This window comes from Fukomys damarensis, unplaced genomic scaffold, assembly GCF_012274545.1.
Source record: "Fukomys damarensis isolate Sample0158 unplaced genomic scaffold, DMR_v1.0_HiC HiC_scaffold_23, whole genome shotgun sequence".
Taxonomy (NCBI): Eukaryota; Metazoa; Chordata; class Mammalia; order Rodentia; family Bathyergidae; genus Fukomys; species Fukomys damarensis.
In genome coordinates this window covers 42336596-42356980 of record NW_022900935.1, presented here as the reverse complement: position 1 = coordinate 42356980, position 20385 = coordinate 42336596, and the positions used below count along the sequence as shown (strand labels likewise).

Below are 20385 nucleotides of genomic sequence, written 5' to 3'. Positions count from 1 at the left end.
ACGGTCTGTCCGTCCGCGCTGCCGTGCCCGCCCCCACCCCCACGGGGCTGGATCCCCTGCAGGGCGCACGATGCCCGCATTCCGCGCTTCTCAAGCCCCAAGCCGCCCAGGAGGACCCAAGCTCCGAGCTGGGGTGGTGGGGGTGGGGGTGAGGTTCAGGGAGGATGTCCTGGAAGGAGCCACTTATACAGTGATTCCTGGGAGTTGCTGGGTCAGGGGCCAGAGCATAGGTTGGGCCAATGGGGAGAGTTCAATGTGTCCTGGGCCTTGCAGTCACCGAGGGAATAGGGCGGGGGTGGTCGCTCCTCCCCCCCAGGCTGGGGAGTCCTCGCTGAAGCTGGAAAGGGCCTAGCCCCCTCCCTCTGGACCCCCCTCCGTTAGCATTCCTGCTGGGCACTCTGTCACCTACAGCCCACAACTTCAGCTGCCCCTGACCTGCCCTGACCACACGCAATGGGCATAAGGCCCAGAGGCCACTCAGGGTTTCGAGGTACACGGTGTCCTTTCTGGGCACGGGGAAGCCTCTGCAGGAAGCCAGGCGCCTGGCCAGAATGGGATCCAAATCAAAGGTGGCCCAAACTACTGCCTGGTGTTTGCCGGTCCCACAAGAGTGCCCGGCACTGGACAGCTTGGATTCAGTACCCACCTGGCCTATCCCCACTCCCCAGACCCCACAGCAGTTTTAGGGGCCCAGGATGGGCCTGAGGGCCATCCCATGAGGTGGAAGGAAAGGTTTCTAGAGAAGGCTCCAGTGAGACAAAGGGTTAGGGATGGGGAGGCTGGGCAGAGCCACTTCTGGGGTGCTAAGGGAGCTGGTGGACAGGCCAGCTCCTCCCCAGGTGGCCTTGGTTGGGACTAGATGGCCAGCAGGGGGAGGCTGGTGCAGGGAGACTGTGATCAAGTGTGGTTTTTCTTTTTCTTTTTTTTTTTTTTTAATTACCAGGGATTGAACTCAGGACTTGGACTTGCAAGGCAGGCGCTGTGCTGCTGAGCTAAATGCCCGGCCCTCTTCTCCTCAGTGCTGAGGATGGAACCCAGTTCCTTCAGTGCAGTAAGCACACGCCATCATTTGAGCTGCAATCCAGCCTCAAGGTGGCATTTTTAAGGCCAACGGTCTTATCCCATGTCACAGGTGATGTAGCCACAAGGGCCACCTGTCATGGGAGAAGGCGGCCTGCTTCCTTGGGCTGGTGGCCGTGCCCCCTCCATCTGCCGGGCTCCTGGGTGCTGCATTGTTAGTGCCCCACCTCTCCCCCCCAGGCGCTGGCATGTGGTGGAGGAGCCTTGAGCCTACCAAAGCCTGGCTTATCCTGCAGACTGTTGGGCTGTGGGCATGGTGCTGTGCACATGGTACCTCTGGGCCCCAAGTTTTGGATACCTGGCTTGCCCAGAGCTAGCTACATGGATGAGTGGCCGACAAGGACCAAACGAGGGAGTCAGATGAGGCCTTGGAAGGATGTAGATGCCTTGGGGCCCTGTACCCCCAGGTCCACCCAGGGATGATGCCCAGGCTGCCTGAGGCTTGGAGCTGAGGACCATGGCAGGGTACAGTGGTTTCTGGTGGCCAAGCTTGTTCCCGCCCCCTGCTCCCAGGCAGGAAATAACTCCATCGGCAGGGACAGGGCCCCTGATGGATTCCAAAGCTCTTGGCGGGTATTTCTGCACATCTGGAGCCAAGCACTCTTTCCAGGGGCTAAGGGAACCTCATAAGAGGCTGCAGCTGTTGGCAGACAAGTCTCCTGCAGGCTGAGGGGCAGACATGTAGGATTCAAGGACAGCTGGGTGTGCCTGGTGGGTGGGATGGGATGCTGGCCCCTGCAGAGGGCTCGGAGGCTCATCTGTCTCAAGGCTGCTGGTCTAGACGTGTACACAAAACCTTGCACCCACACTGCTAGACACAGCTCCAGGGATGTGTGCGCACAGCCTCACACCGTACACCTATGTATGTACAGGGATGTATCAGTACACAGCTCCACACCAAACACACATGCACTTCTACACAGACGTGTTGTTGCAGTGACACACATGCACACGCACACACACACACACAGTGCCCTTCAGACCTGCATGCAGAAGTGTGACTGGCTGGGAGTTTGAGTCTGGCATGGGGTCACAGTGGTGGCTCCCCATACCGAGCATGTCCAGAGCCAGGAAATGTAGGCTCTGCTTATCACCTCCATGGTCCTCAAGCACCATTTAGGGGAACGCAGGGAAGCGGGGGTCCTGGAACACCCCTTGGTGGTGTGGCCCCGAGTTCCCCCGACATCCAGGTGTCAGCCACCTCTGAGGTTGAGGAAGCAGGTGGGGACCAGATGAGGCCTTGGAAGGAAGGCCTCATAGGAAGCAGCATTCTCTGCAGCCAGCAGGTCACCAGCCACACCAGAAGCAAGGGAGGGTGCTGAGGCTGCCGGTGGGCACCCCTGTCCCCCATGGAGCAGACCCCCAGACAAACCACACCCAGGCTTCACAGGTCCAGCTAAACAGCTTTATTAGTGATGCTGGATTCGTGACACACCTGACATGGGTGTCCCCAGGGCGCCTCTGGCGTCTGGGACAATACTGTGGAGCATTTACACAGGAAGGACAAAATAAAGCTTTGGTGCACAGGTGTTCGGGACAGGGCGTAGGTTAGCACTGTCACATGGATACTTCACACAACACCGGCTCTCAGTGGGCAGTGGGGTCTGGCCAGGGGTGACTAAGTGACGGACACAGGGCTGTCACCACGGCTGTTCGGGGCCCCAGGCGTGAGGGGGGCTTCTAGGGCTGAGGCTCCACCTGGCCCTGCCGCTTCGCCTTCATCTGCAAGTATCGCCCTTTGCCTTCCTCGAAGCGCTTCTTCTCGTCCTCAGTCTCCGGCTGTGGGCCACACGGAAAAGGGCAGGTGAGGAGCAGCACAGCCAGGGGGCAGCAGTGACCTGGCCGCAGGGCACAAGACCCACCCGGCTCCACTGAATCCCACCGTGGGCCTGTCTGCCCCGCAGAGACCCTTGGTGGAATTCCGACCCAGTGTCCCTCTGGGAGCGAACTTCAGCTGAAAATGCACTGGGGCTCAACGGCTGGGTGCCCACACCCGTCATGCAGCACTGGGCTGAGGCAGGAGGGTCACCACGAGTCTGAGGCCAGCCCTATGCTAGAGAGGGTGGAAATCAGACCCCACACTCACTCTATTCCCAGTCAAAGTCGCTGCCGACCATTGTGACCTTGAGAAGGGCTGCTTTGTGGCAAGGGGGACCCCCCCACCAGCCTTGAAACACAGATGCTCAGGAAATGGCACCCTGAGCTTGGGTTCCCTTACCACCTTCCTCCTCTTTCCTGACCAACTCAAGGGTCTGGGGCCAGCTGAGTTGACTGGTGGGTCTTGGCCAAGGGCTGGGCTTTGGCAGGGATGGTCCTGATGTGTGCCTGTTAGCATGTGGAAACCAGGAAGGGCACCACTGCCACTCTCAGGACAGCATGGGTTGGCCAATGCCACAGGAGCAGCACTAAGTGGTCACTTTTTGTTTTTTTGAGAAAGGGTCTTGCTCTGCAGTTCAGAATGGTCTCAAACTCAGTGAAATCCTCCTGCCTCAGCCTCCCCAGTGCTGGGAGTACAGGCGTGCTCCACCATGCTGAGCTCTTAGGTAGGTGGTCACTGCTGCAGGGCCTCATCTGTCCCAGTGCAAAGCTGCAGGGTTCAGGTCTGTGTGCTATGCCAAGTCCCCAAGAAGCTACCTTACTATGGCGTTCTGAGGGTGCCTGCAAGCCAAGGAGCAGGGGCAGGTGCCCTTCATGCGGGACACCGGGCCCAGCAGCTATTTTTAGGACCGCTTGTTTAGCAGACAAACGGAGTATCAGCAAGAGAACCACAATGTCAAGTCACCCCAAGTCCCTCCCCCAGCCCTCTTCCGAGGCACTGCCTACAGTTGCCAGGTGTAACTGCCCTGGCCTCCGGCTCCCAGCCAATGGGCTGCGCGGGCATTTAGAGGCAAGGAGAAATGCTCCCCAGGGGCCACACCCTGTTTGAAGAGCCTTCAGGGCACACATGAAAATGCTGGCTTTGCCAAGAGCTCACTCAAGAAGCCCCCCTGCTGCTCCAGTTTGATCACCCCACTGATGGTTTAAAAATAAAACTTGAGGCTATAGGATTTGACTTGAAACAGCAAGGAAAAGCTAAAAGTTCTTTCTCAAATTCAGCAGCGATGCAAAGGGGGCGAGACCCTGGGCTCCCTGGGGCTGCAGGCTCAGGGCACCACGTTGGGCCTGCTCACTTTCATTTGCATGAGAATCATCCCCCTGGGCACCAGGGTCTGACACAGGCTGTCTGGGGCTGAGACATTTCCATCAATGTGATACTGTGGGCACGGTCACGCCTGTCCCGTCCCCTGGAAGGGGCCAAGAGTACCAGGTCAAGCAGGTGCCAAGTCAGATAGCAGGGCCCTGCTAGTGTGGCTGAGGAAAACCTACGGCTCTTGTCCATTCCTCAGTGGGCAGGGTAAGCATTACAAAGCTGGGCAGTCAGGCCTCGTGGGTGGACACTGGGCTTTCAGGCTTGGGAGCAGCTGGGGCACGATGGAGGCAGCGCAGGGTTGGGAGCAGGAGAATGGCAGGTGCTGAGGCAGGCTGGACCACATGCTGAGCCCACCTCCAGTCTACAATGCTGACCCCCTCTCTGCTGATGTCTGCCCCAGAGAGGGAAACAAGGCAAGGGACTTGGAAATGAAGAAGAGACCATCCACAGTAAGGGTGCAGGTGGTCCTGGACGAGGGCAGCAGCCTGAGCCCATGCCCAACATGGAGCTGACCCGTCCAGCACTCCTGGGACATGCAGATGAGGAACCCTGGGCAGGAACCTAGACCTCGGGTGCCCGGATCACCAACCCAGAGCTCTCTTTGGGCTGCAGGACCCAGGAGGGAGCAGACAGGAGCTGCCACTGGTGGCCAGCAGGGAAGACACATTCAGGCCAGGGCCCTGGGAGGGGCTGGTCCCACCTCGATGGCACTCATTCCTGCTCCACGTGTGCTACCCCCTGCTATCCTGCAGCAGGTGGTCAGTGGCTCTGAGCCTCCTGCCTCTGCCCCCCAAACTCCAAAGCCAGATGGTCTGGGGCGCCAAGAAACACACTCTGACGCAAAGGTCTGAAATCTCAGCCAAATCTATGTAGCTCAGCTTGACTCTCACTGTCCTCCCCACTAAGGCTGGGCGTTCTGGTGCTGGCGGCCCTGGGAGACGTGGGGACAGAATCTGTGTCCGAGGGCTGCCCTTTCTCTCTGTTCTTGGTGGTCCAGGCAGGTGGTGGCCGGTCCTAGGTGCAGCTGGCTCTGCTTCACTGCTCTTCTACCAAGCTCACGGGCTGGGCAGGTGCAAATCCCCCAAAGTGGTCACAGAGGGAGGCCACCACATTCAGAACAGCATATCACAGCGACAGACAAAAGATGGGGGTTGGAGGGGCTGGGGACATGACAGCTAAGGGGTGTAGTGTTTCTTCTTCAGGTGGAAAAATGCCTTCAAATTGATTGTGGTCAGAAATGCACAGCTCTGAAGAGGCTAAAAACCACTGAGCTGTACAGTACATAACCATACCTTAATAAAGCTCTTCTAAGATCAACCAGTGCAAGGGCAAGAGCATTTTCCTGATGGGTTACAGGAAGTGGAACCCATGGTTCAGCATGGTGGGTGCCCACCTGAGACCCTGGCACATGCACCAAGAGGTCCAGGGTGCAGGGGGCGAACACTGGGTTAACACTGAACCCTCTCCTTCACCAGTGACCAATCCTGACTGGCCTGGTCTGTGGACACACGGGGCACCCCTCAGTGCCACTGTCTCTGGGAGATAACGATACACAGAAAAATAGGCGAATCACGCACAGGTGGGCAAGTGACAGCTGTGACAAAATCATCACAGCAGACATGTGCTGGGGTGCTGTGCCCTCCTGAACCACGGAAGGTGTCCAGGTTATCTGCCAGCAGCTGCCACCCTTCCCTGATCCAGCCAGACCCCTTAACTGGCAGAGCAAGACTTTGACAGAACGACAGCTGTCCCCAGGAGACCCAGAGGGTGGCGGCCAGCAGAGCGCCAGCCTGGCGCTGCAACAGACAGGCAGGTTTCTTCCCACCCTGCACTTCAGTCCCTCATCTCTAAAAAAGGTGGAGTCCACCCTGGCAGCAGGCCAGTTGTGAGGCACTGGCAGGGCAGCAAGCAGTGAAGTGCTATGGGGAGGGGCTGGCCCAGCAGAATGTGGGCTCACATGAGAGTGAGGGGTCTGGAGGCTGTGGGGAAGGATGCGGCGACACCAGGCTGGATCCTCATCAGGGCTGGGGGCAGTGCTCTGGTACCATCCTCGGAGGCTCACGTGGAATGGGCCTTGCTCACCTCCTGACTTCGACTTCCGCCTCGCCAGACCTGGATGCCCTCCCCTATGCTATTCCAAATGATGGTGGCTCACGGCCTTGGCTGTCAGCAGGCCAGCAGGGGTCCTGAATGCATGTGTCAAAGGCTGTGAGTGCTCCTGTCATCAGGTGGTCGCTGCGGGACCAGGGAGGTCACAGGCTGGAGTGCAAACTTCTAGCACTCAGGCGGGCTGGGCACTGGCCTTGGGCTGCCCTGATGGCCAGATCTGCCCTCAGCCGGCCTGGCACTATCTGATGATGGATGTGTCAGAGGCCGCCAGGAGAGCACGGCCACAGCTTCGCAGGGGTCCAGAACACGGAGCCAGCTGACAGCCTCATCGCTCTTCTGTCCCTGGGGACAGTGGCCTATGTGGCTTGGAGACAGTGCAGGTGGCCAAGGAGCTGTCTTCCACCTCACTGGCCTCAACTGCACCACCTCGAGCAGCCACCCTGTGAGATGCCATCCCAAGTCACCCCTGGGCAGCGAGGTGCCGGGCAGTCCAGGATCACTCCTGAGAGGGGAGGCAGTGTCTGCACCAGGGTCCTTCCCAGGGTGAGCTCGGAGGAGCCGCTCTTCCCGCCAAGTGGCGAAGGGCATTGTCACATTCCTGCCAGGCATGGAGCCAGCAGGAGACAGATGGCCCCCCATGCACAGCCCCTGCCCACGGCACAGCTGCCACCCCCTTAAAGCCAGTCCCCCTCCATGGGCAAAGTAAATAAACACAGACGGTGGTGCTGGCTGCTGTCCTCCTGGAGGGCGGGGGTGGAGAACATTCCCTGGGGAATCCAACTTGTCTTTTGCAGCCAGCAGGGAGGCAGGGGACATGGGCAAAGCTGCCTGCAGCCCTGGGCAACTCAAGGTCTCGGGTGCCTGGCACACATGGCAGGAACCACAGCTGGGTCATCCAGGCCTGGCTGGGAGGCCTGCGGTACACTTCTCACCTTCCTAGGCCCTAGCTTGTCACCTGGAACAGGACTCAGAGAGGAGACCCCGCAAAGCATTTCCTGTGGCGTGTGGCACATGATCTTGCTTCTTGTGTGCATGCATCTGTGGGGTGAGTATGTCCTCCTCACAAATAACTTCAGATGCCAGGTGCCCTACTGGGGACTGGCAGCTGCTCCAAGGATGACTCTGCTGCCAGGGAGGACAGCCACATGGCACCAGGGTCATCCAAAGGCAGCAGGACCCACGGGGACATGGGGCAGCAGGTTGAAGGGACACTGTCTTCTTGGTGCCTGGGGCTGTGCCTGGCAGGAAGTGCTAAGCCCAGGCCCCTCCAGCATGGTGGCTCCCGGGCCTCCAGTCTGCATCTTTCTCCTCCTCCTCTATGCACTTCCTGCCAAGTGCTGACTCTGGGCACCCTTCCACTGAGGAGGGGAAGCCTGTGGCTTTCAGAGCCTCACGCTGCAAACCAAATGTTTTCCATTCCACATTCTCTGTGCTTTGAGAACACAGTCAGAAGGCAGCAGAGAGGACAAGTGACTAAGCCCCACCTGTGGAAGATCAATAGTTTGTCCTTTTAGTAATCAGCTTGAGTCTGGTGCGATGGGGGTACCAGGGGCAATAGGACAACTTCCTGTGAGCCTGTGGGAGGGACACAGGCCTTCTTAATGCGCTGCCACATGGGTCACCCGCTCCCATGTCCTAACACAGGGTGAGGGGGTTCTTGGCACAGTTATCAACATGAACAAAATGACTCTGATTATTAAGGATGCCTGGCATGGCAAAGAGGCCAATCGGGTCAGGCAGTGGTAATCCTGGCAGCAGGACCAGCAGCCTCACCTGCCACCCCTCCCCAGGGCCAGCCCATCTGGATTGGCCATTCCTGTACTGTGCCCATCCGGATCCCTCACCAGCCTCTGGTGGGACACAGCAGAAGTCTCAAGCAACAAGAGCACTGTGGGGAGTGTGAACACCTGACCAGGGGTCCCTCACTGGATGGTCCCTGTCCTGGCCCCGAAGCAAATGCTCCCATGTATGGCCAAGAATTCCAGATGGAAATGGCAAAGGCAGCTGGCAAAGGTGGGCAAAGCACCACCAAGGAAGGGCACAGTGCTCAGTGCCCAGGGCTGGGTGGCCCTTCTCCCCAACCACATGCACCAGTTGTGCCTGCTCTGCTGCCAGCCAGTCCTGTGGCTCTCCTGCTGCTCTCACTCCCCTTCCAAGGTGGCCCCAGTGGAATTGGATGCCCTCTCCAGCCTACTGGCACCTGAAGCAGTGCCTCTCGTGGACCATGTGACTGAGCGGACCCCACTCTCCAGTGCTGTGGAGAGACAGGGTCCAGCCTGGCAGACCTAGGCAGCCAGCAAGGCAGAGGCAGCTGGGGAAAAGCCTGGGCTGCTGAGGGCCAGCAGGGATGCGGCTCCTTCTCACTCCCACTGACTTTTTTAGTATGGGGGATCCAACTCGGGACCTTGCACTTTCAAGGCAAGCAGCGGCACCACTGAGCTAAATCCCCGGCCCTCCCACTGACTTGATGTCGGGAGTCCCCACACTCACTGCAAGTCCCTGAGCACCAAGCGAGCAGCCCAGTTCCAGGACCCGACCTCCAGAAACACCAGGATTTGCCCCTGGGTGAGGCTGGCGCATGCGAGGTACCTAGCCCTTCTGGGACAGGCACAAGCCTGCTGCCCTTCAGGAATCTGGACTCTGGCATTGGCCAGCAGTAAGAATCATTCCTGGGCAAGACTGCAGGGGCTGGCGGAGGCCACAGAGTGCCTAGTGGCTCTTTTGGTGACAAAACTCCCTGGGACGGGGTATGGCATGACTGTCCACCTCCACGGGTCAGAGCGCCTTCCTGCCTACACCCGCAGTCCCACCAGGACATCAGCCTCCTTCTCCATCCTGGCTGGGCCACAGCCAAGAAAGTGGCAACCACTTCTGCTGGACAGGCACAGGCCCACGGGAGGACCCCAGACCTTTCTATGCCTGTGCCCAGGCTTGGGCTGAGGTCCCCAGGAGCAAGGAGCTGACTGGCATGAGAAACTTATCCTATTCCCTGCCTCAGGACAGGTGCCAGGGCCTTCTGGCCAGGCTGCCACTGGTGGTACCGGGATAGTGCAGGGATGGTACCAAGGCCCAGACTGCACGAGTGTCTCAAAGTGGCACTGCGAAGCGGCACAGCAGGCAGGAGCTGAGTGACGGGCATGGCCCTTCCCGGGCCCTGACTGAAGCCACATCACAGACAATCCCCCGGGGCTCAGACCGAGGAGGGTTACCTCAGGCCACACCTGCAGTGAGCCACCCTCTCTTGGGGTGGGGGCAGCACCAGAGCCAGCCTGCAGTGTGGCCGCCGCAATTGGTCACCCCAACCCTGTCAGGACAGACGATCCACCCAACTCTGGACACAACACACGGACCAGGCAAGCCATGCAGGCCGAGGCCTTCAGTTCCCCATGGCCAGCACAAGGACCCCAGCACGCCTGCCCCTCCCAAGAGGCAGGAATGGCCAGAGCATGGCACGGGGCTGGCAGGAACCAACCTCCACCCTACCCCCGGCTGGGTGCTCAGCAGACAGGGCCATCACTATTCTAGGCGCTGCTGGGACAGCACTTACAGCGAGAAGACAGGGGGGACGCCCCGCCCACCCTCCTCAGGTGCCCTGGCAGGGTGAGGCCCCGCAATGCTGGCTGGCCCCAGGTGGATGCTCCTGCTGTGGGTTTGCTGGGCCACACCATTCTCAGACCCAGGCTGATGCTGTGGGCCACTCTGGCATCTTCAAGGGCAGTAGCACCCTCATCTAGTCCCACACAGGGGCCTGGGGGTCATCTGGCCCCAGCGCATGCACAATCTGGTTTCCTGAACACAGCCATGCTCCCCATGCCCAGCTGGGAAAGGCCACCCATGGGAGGGCCTGGCAGTCAGTGCCCCTTCCCAGCCCTGATGAGTGGTCTGTGACCTGCCCACTCCACTGGCACTGCCATGAGGAGGCCTGGCATCCACACCCACAGCCTGGTGCCCATTCCAACCCTGGGCCTGGAAAGTGCTATAGCTGCTGGGAACGTGGTGTGCAGGCCCAGCCCACATCAAATATTCAAGAAACAACGGCACTGAGAGGCTGCGTTCCATGTAGCCAGGCCCTGGGGAGCAAGCTAAAAATAGAGGATGAAGCGTGTTGGCAGAGGGGGCGGGGAGGGGACTGGAGGGGCGGCACATGCACCCCTGTGGCCACATGCGGCCCATGTGTGCTCACGGCCATGGTTCCCAAGTGGGTGCCACAGGGGCCTGGTTAGAGCGGAGCGGCCCTCTCTGGGGAGTCCACCGTGCCTTTCCTGCCAGATCTATTTTTACCAGCGTTGGTGGGTCCCAGGGCACCTCTACAAGGATCAAAGGCCATCTTTCATGAGCAATAATAGCAGCCTAGAGACACATGACACAGTCCCACACTTGGGGGACACAGTGGCTATCTCCTCCCCACCCCCACCTCTCCCAGGGTCCCCACATGCTGACCCAAGACCCTAGTCTCTAGAAATAGAAGCCCTCAGACCAGCCATCCTTTGCACCCGAGGCGGGCGAACTGGAGTCCAGCTGAGGGAAGGGGCAGCCTTGGGCTGCGTGGAAGAGGAGGAGCTCAGCAGCCGGGACAAGGCGACAGGACAGGCGGGCTGCCAAGTGCTAGGAGCAGTAGTGCACTAGTGTGTGAGTCCAGGAGGGACCAGGTAGGGGCACCAGGAGTCTGCACAGCAGGCCGAGAGCCAGGCAGAGGCTCCAAGGACTGAGGTCCAGGAGGCCAGTGGTCATAGGTGGATGTGGACAGACACTCCCTGTCCACTGTGTAGGCTGTTGGGAGCACTGTCTGGGCTTCAGCCTCCAGAGGGGGCACAGTCTGGGGCATGGCTGGGGACACAGAGGAGCAGGGCAGGGCACAGAGCTCTTCCCAGCCCGACAGAGGGGCTGCCGTGCAGCCCAAGTGGGCCAGGTGCTGTCCCATCTCATGGCTGAGTCCTCAGGCTCACTGTCAGCCCTTCCTTCTGCCCACGGACCTCAGGGAAATCATGCTGGGGGTGGGGACAGGACCATGAGGATTCAGGACCAGCCTGACTCCCCGGAGTCCCCAGGCAAGGCCAAGGCAAGCGACAGGAGATTCCCAGGCAGCGCATTTACAGTCACTCAACACTGCCGGGACAGGCAGATATCCCCAGGGCTCAGCTTGCCAAATGCCCTGCTTTTGCCCGCTCACCCCGCTGGTCCCGAAAGAGCCATCTCCTGAGTAACAGGCACTGGGTCTGGCCCACCCAGGAATCAGCACCAACCTGAAGGCTCAGGGCCTTGGGTGCTGGCCAAGAGCGGGGACTTGGTCCCTGTGGCAGGATGGAGGTCCCATACCTGGGCTGCTCTATCCTGCAGTGGCCATGACCATCCAGGGCTTGTAGCTTGAGAGGGACACACAGACAGTGCACACTCACCACACAGCCATGCCCAGGGTCTGAGGTAGAGAGAGCCCGGGAAGCCCAGGCCCGACCCGAAGTCCAGGGCTCTGGCTTGCTCCCTATCAGGCAGGACACACAGACCATGGCCCCCACAGGAGAAGCGGCCCCTTGGCAGGGGTTGGAGAGCAGGGACATGGGGCACAGTTGTTGCCTGCCTAGCACACACATGACCCTGGGACCCCAGGGGGCACTGCGGTCTCCACACCACCCCATGACATGGACAGCACTGCTTCCTGAGACTGCTCAGACTTGCCCACAGCCCTGCTCGCAGTCTGAGCAGGGCCAGCTCAGAGGTGGACACCCCACCCCGCGCACTCACCACCAGCTGCGGCACAGGGAGGGGCTTTCCCTCCTGGCTCAGCGACACGTAGGTGAAGAAGGCGCTGGCGGCCCGGTAGCGCTTCTGCGAGTTATCCACCACAGGGTCGGCGTCCACCAGCACCTCGATCTCCATGGACTTGTTGCTCGTGAAGGTCATACGGCCAGAGATGGTAATGACACAACCTGAGGGAACCGAGCGGAAATGAGGGGGTGGCCGGGGCGGGGCGGGCGGAACAGGGCGAGACCAGTGTTACTGAGGACAACTAAAGGCACAGGTTAGGTGACACAGGCTACAAGACGACTGGGGTGAGATAGCACAGCGAGATGCAACATTAGTAGCCCAGGTGTGCTATCTCCCATGCTGTCCTCTGGATCTCAGTGGCCTGTGGCTGTCACCTGCCATGGAGGAACCACCCCAGACTGGCCCTGGGGATGGTTAGTGGCCTGTGTCTTCTCTGCAGCCTCACTGTGCCCACTGGCCACACGGCTGCCCCAGCTCTGTCGGGCCAACTGGGTCCCTCGTGAGCCACCTCCAGGCTTCAGCCCACACAGCCCCAGCCTTGCCAGGGTCGCCATGACTGCTCGTCACCCTGCCATGCTAAAGCTTCGCCCTCACAGCTGTCATTGTGCCAGGGCCCTCCTCAGCCTCACTTCTTCCCCATGCCAGCATAGCGCCATGTGGTCACGACGAAACCCAGGCACTGTTTCTTTTCTCCAGTGGCTGCAGGGTAGCCTCTGTTTCCCAAGGCCTGGGCTCTTGTTCTCCATTCTGACCACCGCTTTTGAACCCAGAGCTTCTCTCCCCGCCCCTCAACCTGTGGGGCACAACCCACAAGCATGGCCTCGGCCCTGCCTTCCCTCGCCAGTCTCTCATCCCTCAGAGCTTAGTTCTCCTCCATAGGCAGACTCCACAGAACCTCTCTTGGCTGCCACGGGAGGAAGGAAGGAAGGAAGCCCAGTGTGGAGCCTGGTCCACAGGTGTCTCCACTGCCACCCTCGACGTCACCGCCCCTGGATGCCTCTCTCCAGACTGTGACCAGGACGCCCCTACCCCAGCTAGGCCACCTCTACCCCTCCTGAGTTGCCAGGGAGATCTGCTCCGCAGGAACTGGTGCTGGCTGTGGGGGCCTTTGACACACTGGAGTCACTGACATGTTCAGAGACCGAGAATGGGGGGGCAGCGCAGGCTACTCTATGTATCTATGTAAATGTTCCACAACGTTTCACGCCATACTGGACATCATACTTACACACTTTGTGCTGGACATGACCGTTTCTGGGAGGGAGGGAAGGAAAGAGCCATGTGGTCAGTGACGGGTAGCATGGCATGGGCTAGGAGGTGCAGGGTCACCAGCAATCATCCAGACAGGGTAACCACACACCTGAGGTGTGTCCCACTGAGAGGCTGGAAGGTCATGATGGTCATACTGGTCATACGGTCAGCAGCTCCCTCCCTCCCCAAATGCTCAGCAACCATCCCTGTCCCTCACGACCATGGGCCAGAGGTCACAGGCCAGAGTGCAGGGACCCTCCCATGAGAGCAAGCCAGCATGAACTTCCTTGGGGACTGCAGGTCGGAGAGGAGCACCTTTGGTGGCTGCTGGGAGGGCAGTTCCCAGGCTGTGCACATGGCTGTGAATTCCAGACAACAACAGAAAACATGCCCTTCTGGGGTGGTCCTTCCCCGCTGCCACCTGCTGTGGCAAAGGCACTGGCTGCTCCTGGTTTCACTTCTATGCCAGAACTCTGTGAGAGTACTGGGGATTGAGCTTAGGTCCTTGCACTTAGCAAGTCAGGCGGCAGCACCACTGAGCTAAATCCCCAGCACAGGAGTTTTTTGTTTCTTTGTTTTTAATTTTATTGTTTGCTTGGTGTTTTTGTTTGTTTGTTTTTGCAGTACCAGGGATTGAACTCAGGACCTTGTGCTTTTGAGGCAGGCAGCAGCACCACTGAGCTAAATTCCTGGCCTTATGCCAGAACTCTGAAGACACTTATAACCGTGAACACGCAGGCCGGCCCACGAGCCCAGGCCAGATGACAAGACCTCCCTCCTGTGAGTGGGGACAACCCTAGCCACAGGCAAAACCCAAGCCTCCTTCCCTCCGGAGAACAGAGCCGTGGGCCACCTGAGCCCTGGGCAGGACACGGGAGGGGCTGGGGCTCGACCCGGCCTAGGCCCAGACTCAGGTAGGTAACAGGGAACATGGGGGCTTTCAGGCCCCACCTGGCCCTCAGTTCCCTCCACCTGACCCTCAGTGTCCTATTTGGCCACTGTGGCCTTGGCCAGGCTCCGCCTCTGCACCTCAGCCCAGGTATTCCTCCTCAGTGACTCTGTTCCAGTACAGCCCAGGGCCTCTGCTGCGCCTTTCCTGCCTGTACTACCATCTGAGTGACCCCACGAAGCTGGAGCAATGTGGCCATGTGGACACAAGTCGGGTCTTCACAGCCTGGGGACCCCCCACCCTCCATCACGCTGCAGGGAGGCTGAGCCCTGGACTGGGTGCACCTGGGGAAACGGGCAAAGACATTCTGCAAACCTGCTTCCCTTGTCAGATGTAACCTTCAGAGCAACGCCTGTGTCCTGCTGCCCCCCGTCCAGCTGCCTGTCTCTCCCCAGGAGAGGAGGGTCCCCAAACCTGCTTCCCTGCCCCAGGTGCTCAGGACAGCAGCAGAGGGAGTGAGCCCGGGTCTGAGTGGACACAGGGCAGCAGGGGACCCACAATGACAGTTTCCTTCTTGGAGGCCCCACAGGCCTCACTGGACACTGGACCCACTTGGAGAGCTGAGGTTTCCAGGTGGGAGAGGGGCAGCGCTCTCAACAGCAGGCCCAGCACTCCAGAGTGAGTGACGTCAGCAGGAGGGGACACCTGTGGGCGAGCCATGAATGGAATGGCAGCCACCGTCTGCTTTCATCGCCCGTGAGCCAGGCTGGGTGGCGCAGCAGCAGGGCTGGCAGGTGCCCCATCATCGCCCCCACAGAAAGGTGTCTCTCCTGGGTGGCAGCAGCCAGATTTTAGCACTGTGCCAGGACTTGGAAAATAAAACAAAATAATAGAAAGCTGTTGCCAAGTGCGGGAGGGGGGCCAAGTATCAAGGCTGAGAACAGGGTCAGCACCTGCCCTTCAAGGGGCCGTGGCAGGGAGCTCTCTCAAGACAAGTGGGAGACAGGGGACAGACGTGGGCATTTCTCACATAACCTCCGGAGCCTCTTCAGGGATTCCCACCTTCGCCCTAACCACCCGTGAGATGCTTTCCCCAGGAAGGTGGTTTTCAGCCTCCCAGCCTGGGGCTAGTGTGGCAGCAGCTTCAGGAAACCACTGCACCATTCCTCATGGCACAGGACCCCGCTAGGAAGGGGCGCTGGCTGTGTCCTCCATGGGGAGGCAGGGCCTGGCCTCAGCCTCCTTCACTCTTGCTGAAGCACAAGGCGAGGGGAGGACGCCGGGCAGGGACAGCACCTCAGGGAGCACAGCTGTCTCAAGGGTTTAAAGTGACCCGAGCAGAGCCACATGTTGTGGCTTGGGTCTAGCTGTCCCCCCAAAGCCTTGTGCGGCCACAGGTGGCTTTTTCAGAGGTGGCTGAATCTAGAGCCTGTGCAGCTAGGACTACTAAATCGGCACACTGACTGGTTTGGCCCCACCCTAATCGCAGTGGTCTGGATAAGATAAAAGCCGCAGCAAGAGGCTATTAAGGTCCCTGTTGCTTTTGCTCCCCTGTGGGTGCCATGAATGGTTTCTCCTCTGCAACGCCCTGCTGCCCTGTGCGACACTGCCTTGGAGCCACCGATTATAGACTGAGACCTCTACAGTTGTGAGTAAATCACCCTCTCCCCTTCAGCTTTGGGTGTCGGGGATTTTGTCTCAGCAACGAGAAAAGTAACTGAGGTGCCCCATCATCAGAGCTGGGATCCAACCTCATCCTGCTCCGCTGCTCACACCTGCGTGTCACCAGGAGCCCAAAGCCTGCAGGGTCACGCCCACCCTGCTCTGCAAAGGAGCCATGGGAGGAACTGTGCTCGCTCACGGTGACGGTGCCCTGTGGCCTGCAGAACCCAAGACAGATGCCCTGATGCTGCTGGTGAAGGCCCCTCACAGGTGGCATTCTAGACAAGACAAATGGTGTGACATCAGCCTGGAAGCAGGAATAACTCCACAACCGCCACTTCAGTCTGCCCCAAATTCCTTCTCATCCAAACAGGACGTTACTGAGAAAGCAGCAGCAGCTCCATGCTCCTGTGAGGCACCACACGCTTCCCTGGGGGCTCTCCAGGCAGAGGTTGTGGTAGCCACGGCGGGGCACGGACTCTGGGAGAGGGATGATGCTGTTGCCACGTGTGAGAGTGCTCTGCTCTGCAGCTCTTCAGGAGGTGGGATGGGGCCAGACCACCAGCTCAGTACCGTGGCCCATGGTCCATTACCCCCACCACCCATGGAAGCCAGGCCACCATGGCCACCCTGCTAGAAGTCACAGCTCTGGAAACAAAGACCCATGCTGTGTTCTAGACCACACAGCCTCCTTTAGAAGGGAGCTCCTGTGCCCTGCACAAGCTGCCCTATGTCTTCCAGACTGCAAAAGTCATCTTAGAAAGACAGTCTGATTGGCTCCAGTTTACAATCTCTCGAGCTCCATAATCCCTGTACTAGGGGCCATTGCAGCCCCCCTGACCGTCCCCTCCCTGTGATCCTGGCGGTGAGCAGAGGCCCTTCTCAGTGCTACCACATTCCCAGCAAAGGCTCTGTCACCCTTGGGTGCTATGCTGAGCTGCAGCCTCACCTGCCTCAGGCCTAACATGTAGGAAGCAGGAACAGCATGCTGAGCTCTGTGGTTCCAGACACTCAGGGATAGGTGGGCACAGTGGCTCTGGGGAACACGAGCACAGTCTCCACTGTGGATTCTGAACTTGTACTTAATGCTGTGGCCCTAATCACAGTGATATCCCCAGGTGGGAGTTCTAGAAAGACAGTGGCACAGACTCATGGCGTGGTGGATCCTCATCCCCAAATGTTCCCGCCACGTTGCACCTGGCACTCAGAGCATGTGATGCAGACTGGGCCACTTATTTGGGGCAAATTCTAAAAAGGACATTGGAACTGTCTGTAATGACAGGAGGACCAGAGAGAGGAGCCCTGCACACAAGGCTGCCCAGAGGAAGCAAGCAGGGCTGCTGAGGAGGCCGCACCTGGGCTACTATGTTCAGACACTCAGTTCCCAGAGCACAAAAACTCCTTCCTCCCCCAAATAAATGTGCTGGCCACATGGCTGTGGTGTGGCAGCTGTGCACATGGGACCCTCACAAGGATCCTTTTGACGGTCAGCACACAAGGAGGGGTGCACGAAGGTCTTTGGGAAGAGAGCGGCCTCTGTCACTATGAGTTTCATATTTTACCAGCCTGAAAACTGAAGCCAATCAGCACTAGCCTCACAGATGCCCTGCAAGGCTAAGCATGCACAGCTAGCTCTTCCTGTTTCCCAAGGCAGGTGGGTACACACCAGGCACAAGAACAATAGGAACAGAGGCCACAGACTCGGGGCCACGCCCTCTCCCCCTTAACTGTGTCAGAAGAGCTCTGTTACCTTTACGGATCTTGTTGTGAAAATTAATGGCGTCCACAGAAGCTGTGACTATGTTGGTCTTGCAATGGCGTGCAGCCACGATTCCGGCCACCTCATCCATGAGCTTCATGGTGACCCCTGCAGAGAAAGGGGAATTTGGCAGAGGAAACACAGAATGGCAGCTTCCCACCTGGAGATAACACCACCTGCCACCCACCTGCAACCAGCAGTGGGCACGGGGATGACCGGGTGTGGAATGCGTCTGTAACCTAACACTGGCTCAGGAGGTGCTTGCAAATGACCCCAGCTGACACTCCGGGCCACTGATGAAGTGACAGCCCTTTTGTTGACCTTCACAGAACCCCCATTTGGCCAGGAAGTTGTCGAGGATGTGGAGAGCCCCCTATGGCATTCGGATGCGGTATAACTGCTAGGATGTCTGGAACTGCCCACACTTGGCTTAAAGGAGAGGAAAAGCAACACACGTTCAGCAGAAACTTGAACATGCTTCACGGCAGTGCTGTTCCTGGTCCCCTAACAGCCAAAAAGTGGATGCAACCCTAATGTCTGTCAGCCGACGAGTGGATAAACCAAGAATGGTGCATCCACCCACCGGGCCAACCCATGCTACAACACAGATCAGCCTGAGAAACATCGGCCGGAGGGACAGATGCCAGGCACGAATAGCCACACACCACGGGATGCCACCAGGGGACATGTCCAGAACAGCCTGGTCTGCAGGGACTGGAGTCAGACCCCTGGGTCGCTACAGAGACAACAAAGGGGAAATGGGAGAGGCCACTGCAGGGCTTCTTTTCTGGGGTGATGAAAATGTTCCAGATTTCACTGTAGTGGTTAAGCACATTTCCTAATCCAAATAATCTGCAATGCTCTAAAGACCTAAACTTTTCAAGCACAAAAGTGACACCAGTAGAAAACATTGCATGTGAGCCAACCTGGGCAGCTTTGTGGCTCTGACTGATGCCGTCTCAAGATGAAAACAGGGCTGCAGTGTAGCTCATTGCAAAGGGCCTGGGTTCAACTAGAAGTCGTATTGGTCCAGGAATCCCACTCCTGAATAAAGACCCACAGTTTGCCAGAGAACCTCCTGTACCCCCAAGTGTGGTCCAGCATCAGCACAACAGCAGAGATGAGGACAAAATAGAGATGTCCACCACCAGAGAAGAAGCACAGAAAATGCGCAGTACAATGGAGTACTACGCAGCCATAATAAAGAACATGGCACAACACAGATGCAACTGGAGCAGGGGGAGCATAGAAAAATGAGTACTACATGTCTCACTTCCACATGGGAGCTAAAAATAAAGTTGGTTTCATAGAAACAGAGAGTAGGAGAGCAACCAGAGAGGGGCTGATAGGGAGAACACAGGTGGAGGTGGGTGTTGAGAGAAGAGGAGTATGGGCGGAGAAGCCGGGTCTGCAGGAGGCACATCCCTGCATTTACAGCAGGCAGAGCAGTCATGGCTCTGGAGAGTTCACCTCTCCATAAACAACCGGAGGGAAGTTCGAAGGCTCCCGACACAGGATGTTCATGGGAGTGGGATTCCTGGATGGAATGCGAATCCTCTGATCATTTGCACTGACTGTGGGTTTCCAATATTCACACTGTACCCCACAACAAGTCAGCCATGTCAATACAGAGATTTCCTGACAAAAGTTGTAGAAAATGTGCTAAAAGGAGCTTAAATTAAGCTAGTAGAAGTATACTTGTTAAGGAAATACAGCACAGTCCCCCTCAAAAATATAGAGGGCTGTACTTTCCTGACTTTTTCTATCATCTAAGTATCACGAATTACAAAGTAAAAGCAGTATAGGGCTTACTCTCTTTTATAAATATTGCATTGTCCTTTCCCTGACAATTAAAAACAAACCATTTACCTGCCCCACAAGCACAAGGTCCTGAGTTCGATCCCAAGTACCAGAAAAAAAAAACAAAAACCCATTACTTATTTTTAAAACTAATACTTCCTGAAGGCTCAACAAAAATGGGAATGACTTCGTTTACCTTGAAGACTAATGCGGGATTCAGGACAGAAATCATCTCACATACTGTGATGTTCAGCAATACCGAGGAACGCAACAAATGTACATTTGAGTACTGGGGAAAAAGTTGTAGAAAATTTCCTTCCCGTTATGAGCAAAGTGCACACAGAAAGTACACGGATTCCATCTTTAAACTTGGGTCCCACTCCAAGTCACCCCGTCCTGTGCATGCAAACATACTCCAGGCTGAAACAACCCAAAGCCTGCAACACTTCCGGTTCTGAGCAGCTGGCAGAGGAGCGCAGCCCTGGCGTGAGGACCAAGGACTGAGCCGCACCTCCTAAGGCTTGTACACAAGTTACAGACAAACCGGCTCCTCGAGCCCAGAGCCCATAAGCCTCAGGCCATATGCAGCACCCTTCACCTGACAGATTGCCATATGCAAGTCCCCTGTCCCTGATTCTTACCTTCCATATATTTTTCTTTGCTTTCAGTACTGGGACCCAAACCCGCTACCTTCTCACTGAGCCACCCCCACTGCTTAATTTAGACAGGCTCTTGCTCATTTGCCCAGGCAGACCTTGAACTTGCAATCCTCCTGCCTCAGCCTCCTAAGTGCTGGGATTACTGCTATGTGCCACCATGCCCAGCTCTATTCAACCATTTGTTTTGTTTGTTGGTTTTTTTTTTTTTTTTTTTTGTACCAGG

The 20385-nt window shown here is 57.8% G+C and overlaps 1 protein-coding gene across 5 annotated transcripts in view; it reads right to left on the bottom strand.

Annotated features, from left to right (window-relative positions):
- Positions 1–2476: 2476 nt before the first annotated feature.
- Positions 2477–20385, bottom strand: part of Acot7 (acyl-CoA thioesterase 7) — a 68173-nt gene continuing 50264 nt past the window's right edge. For 3 of the 5 annotated variants that reach the window (XM_010627852.3, XM_033767245.1, XM_033767246.1), the window contains exons 7-9: positions 17695–17811; positions 12119–12303; positions 2477–2859 (exon numbers count right to left, since the gene is read on the bottom strand). In XM_010627852.3, coding sequence (XP_010626154.1) covers positions 2761–2859; positions 12119–12303; positions 17695–17811 — 401 coding nt within the window. In that variant the 3' untranslated portion in view covers positions 2477–2760. The remainder of the gene's footprint in view (positions 2860–12118; positions 12304–17694; positions 17812–20385) is intronic. The other 2 variants (XM_010627853.2, XM_033767247.1) reach the window with 1 other exon arrangement.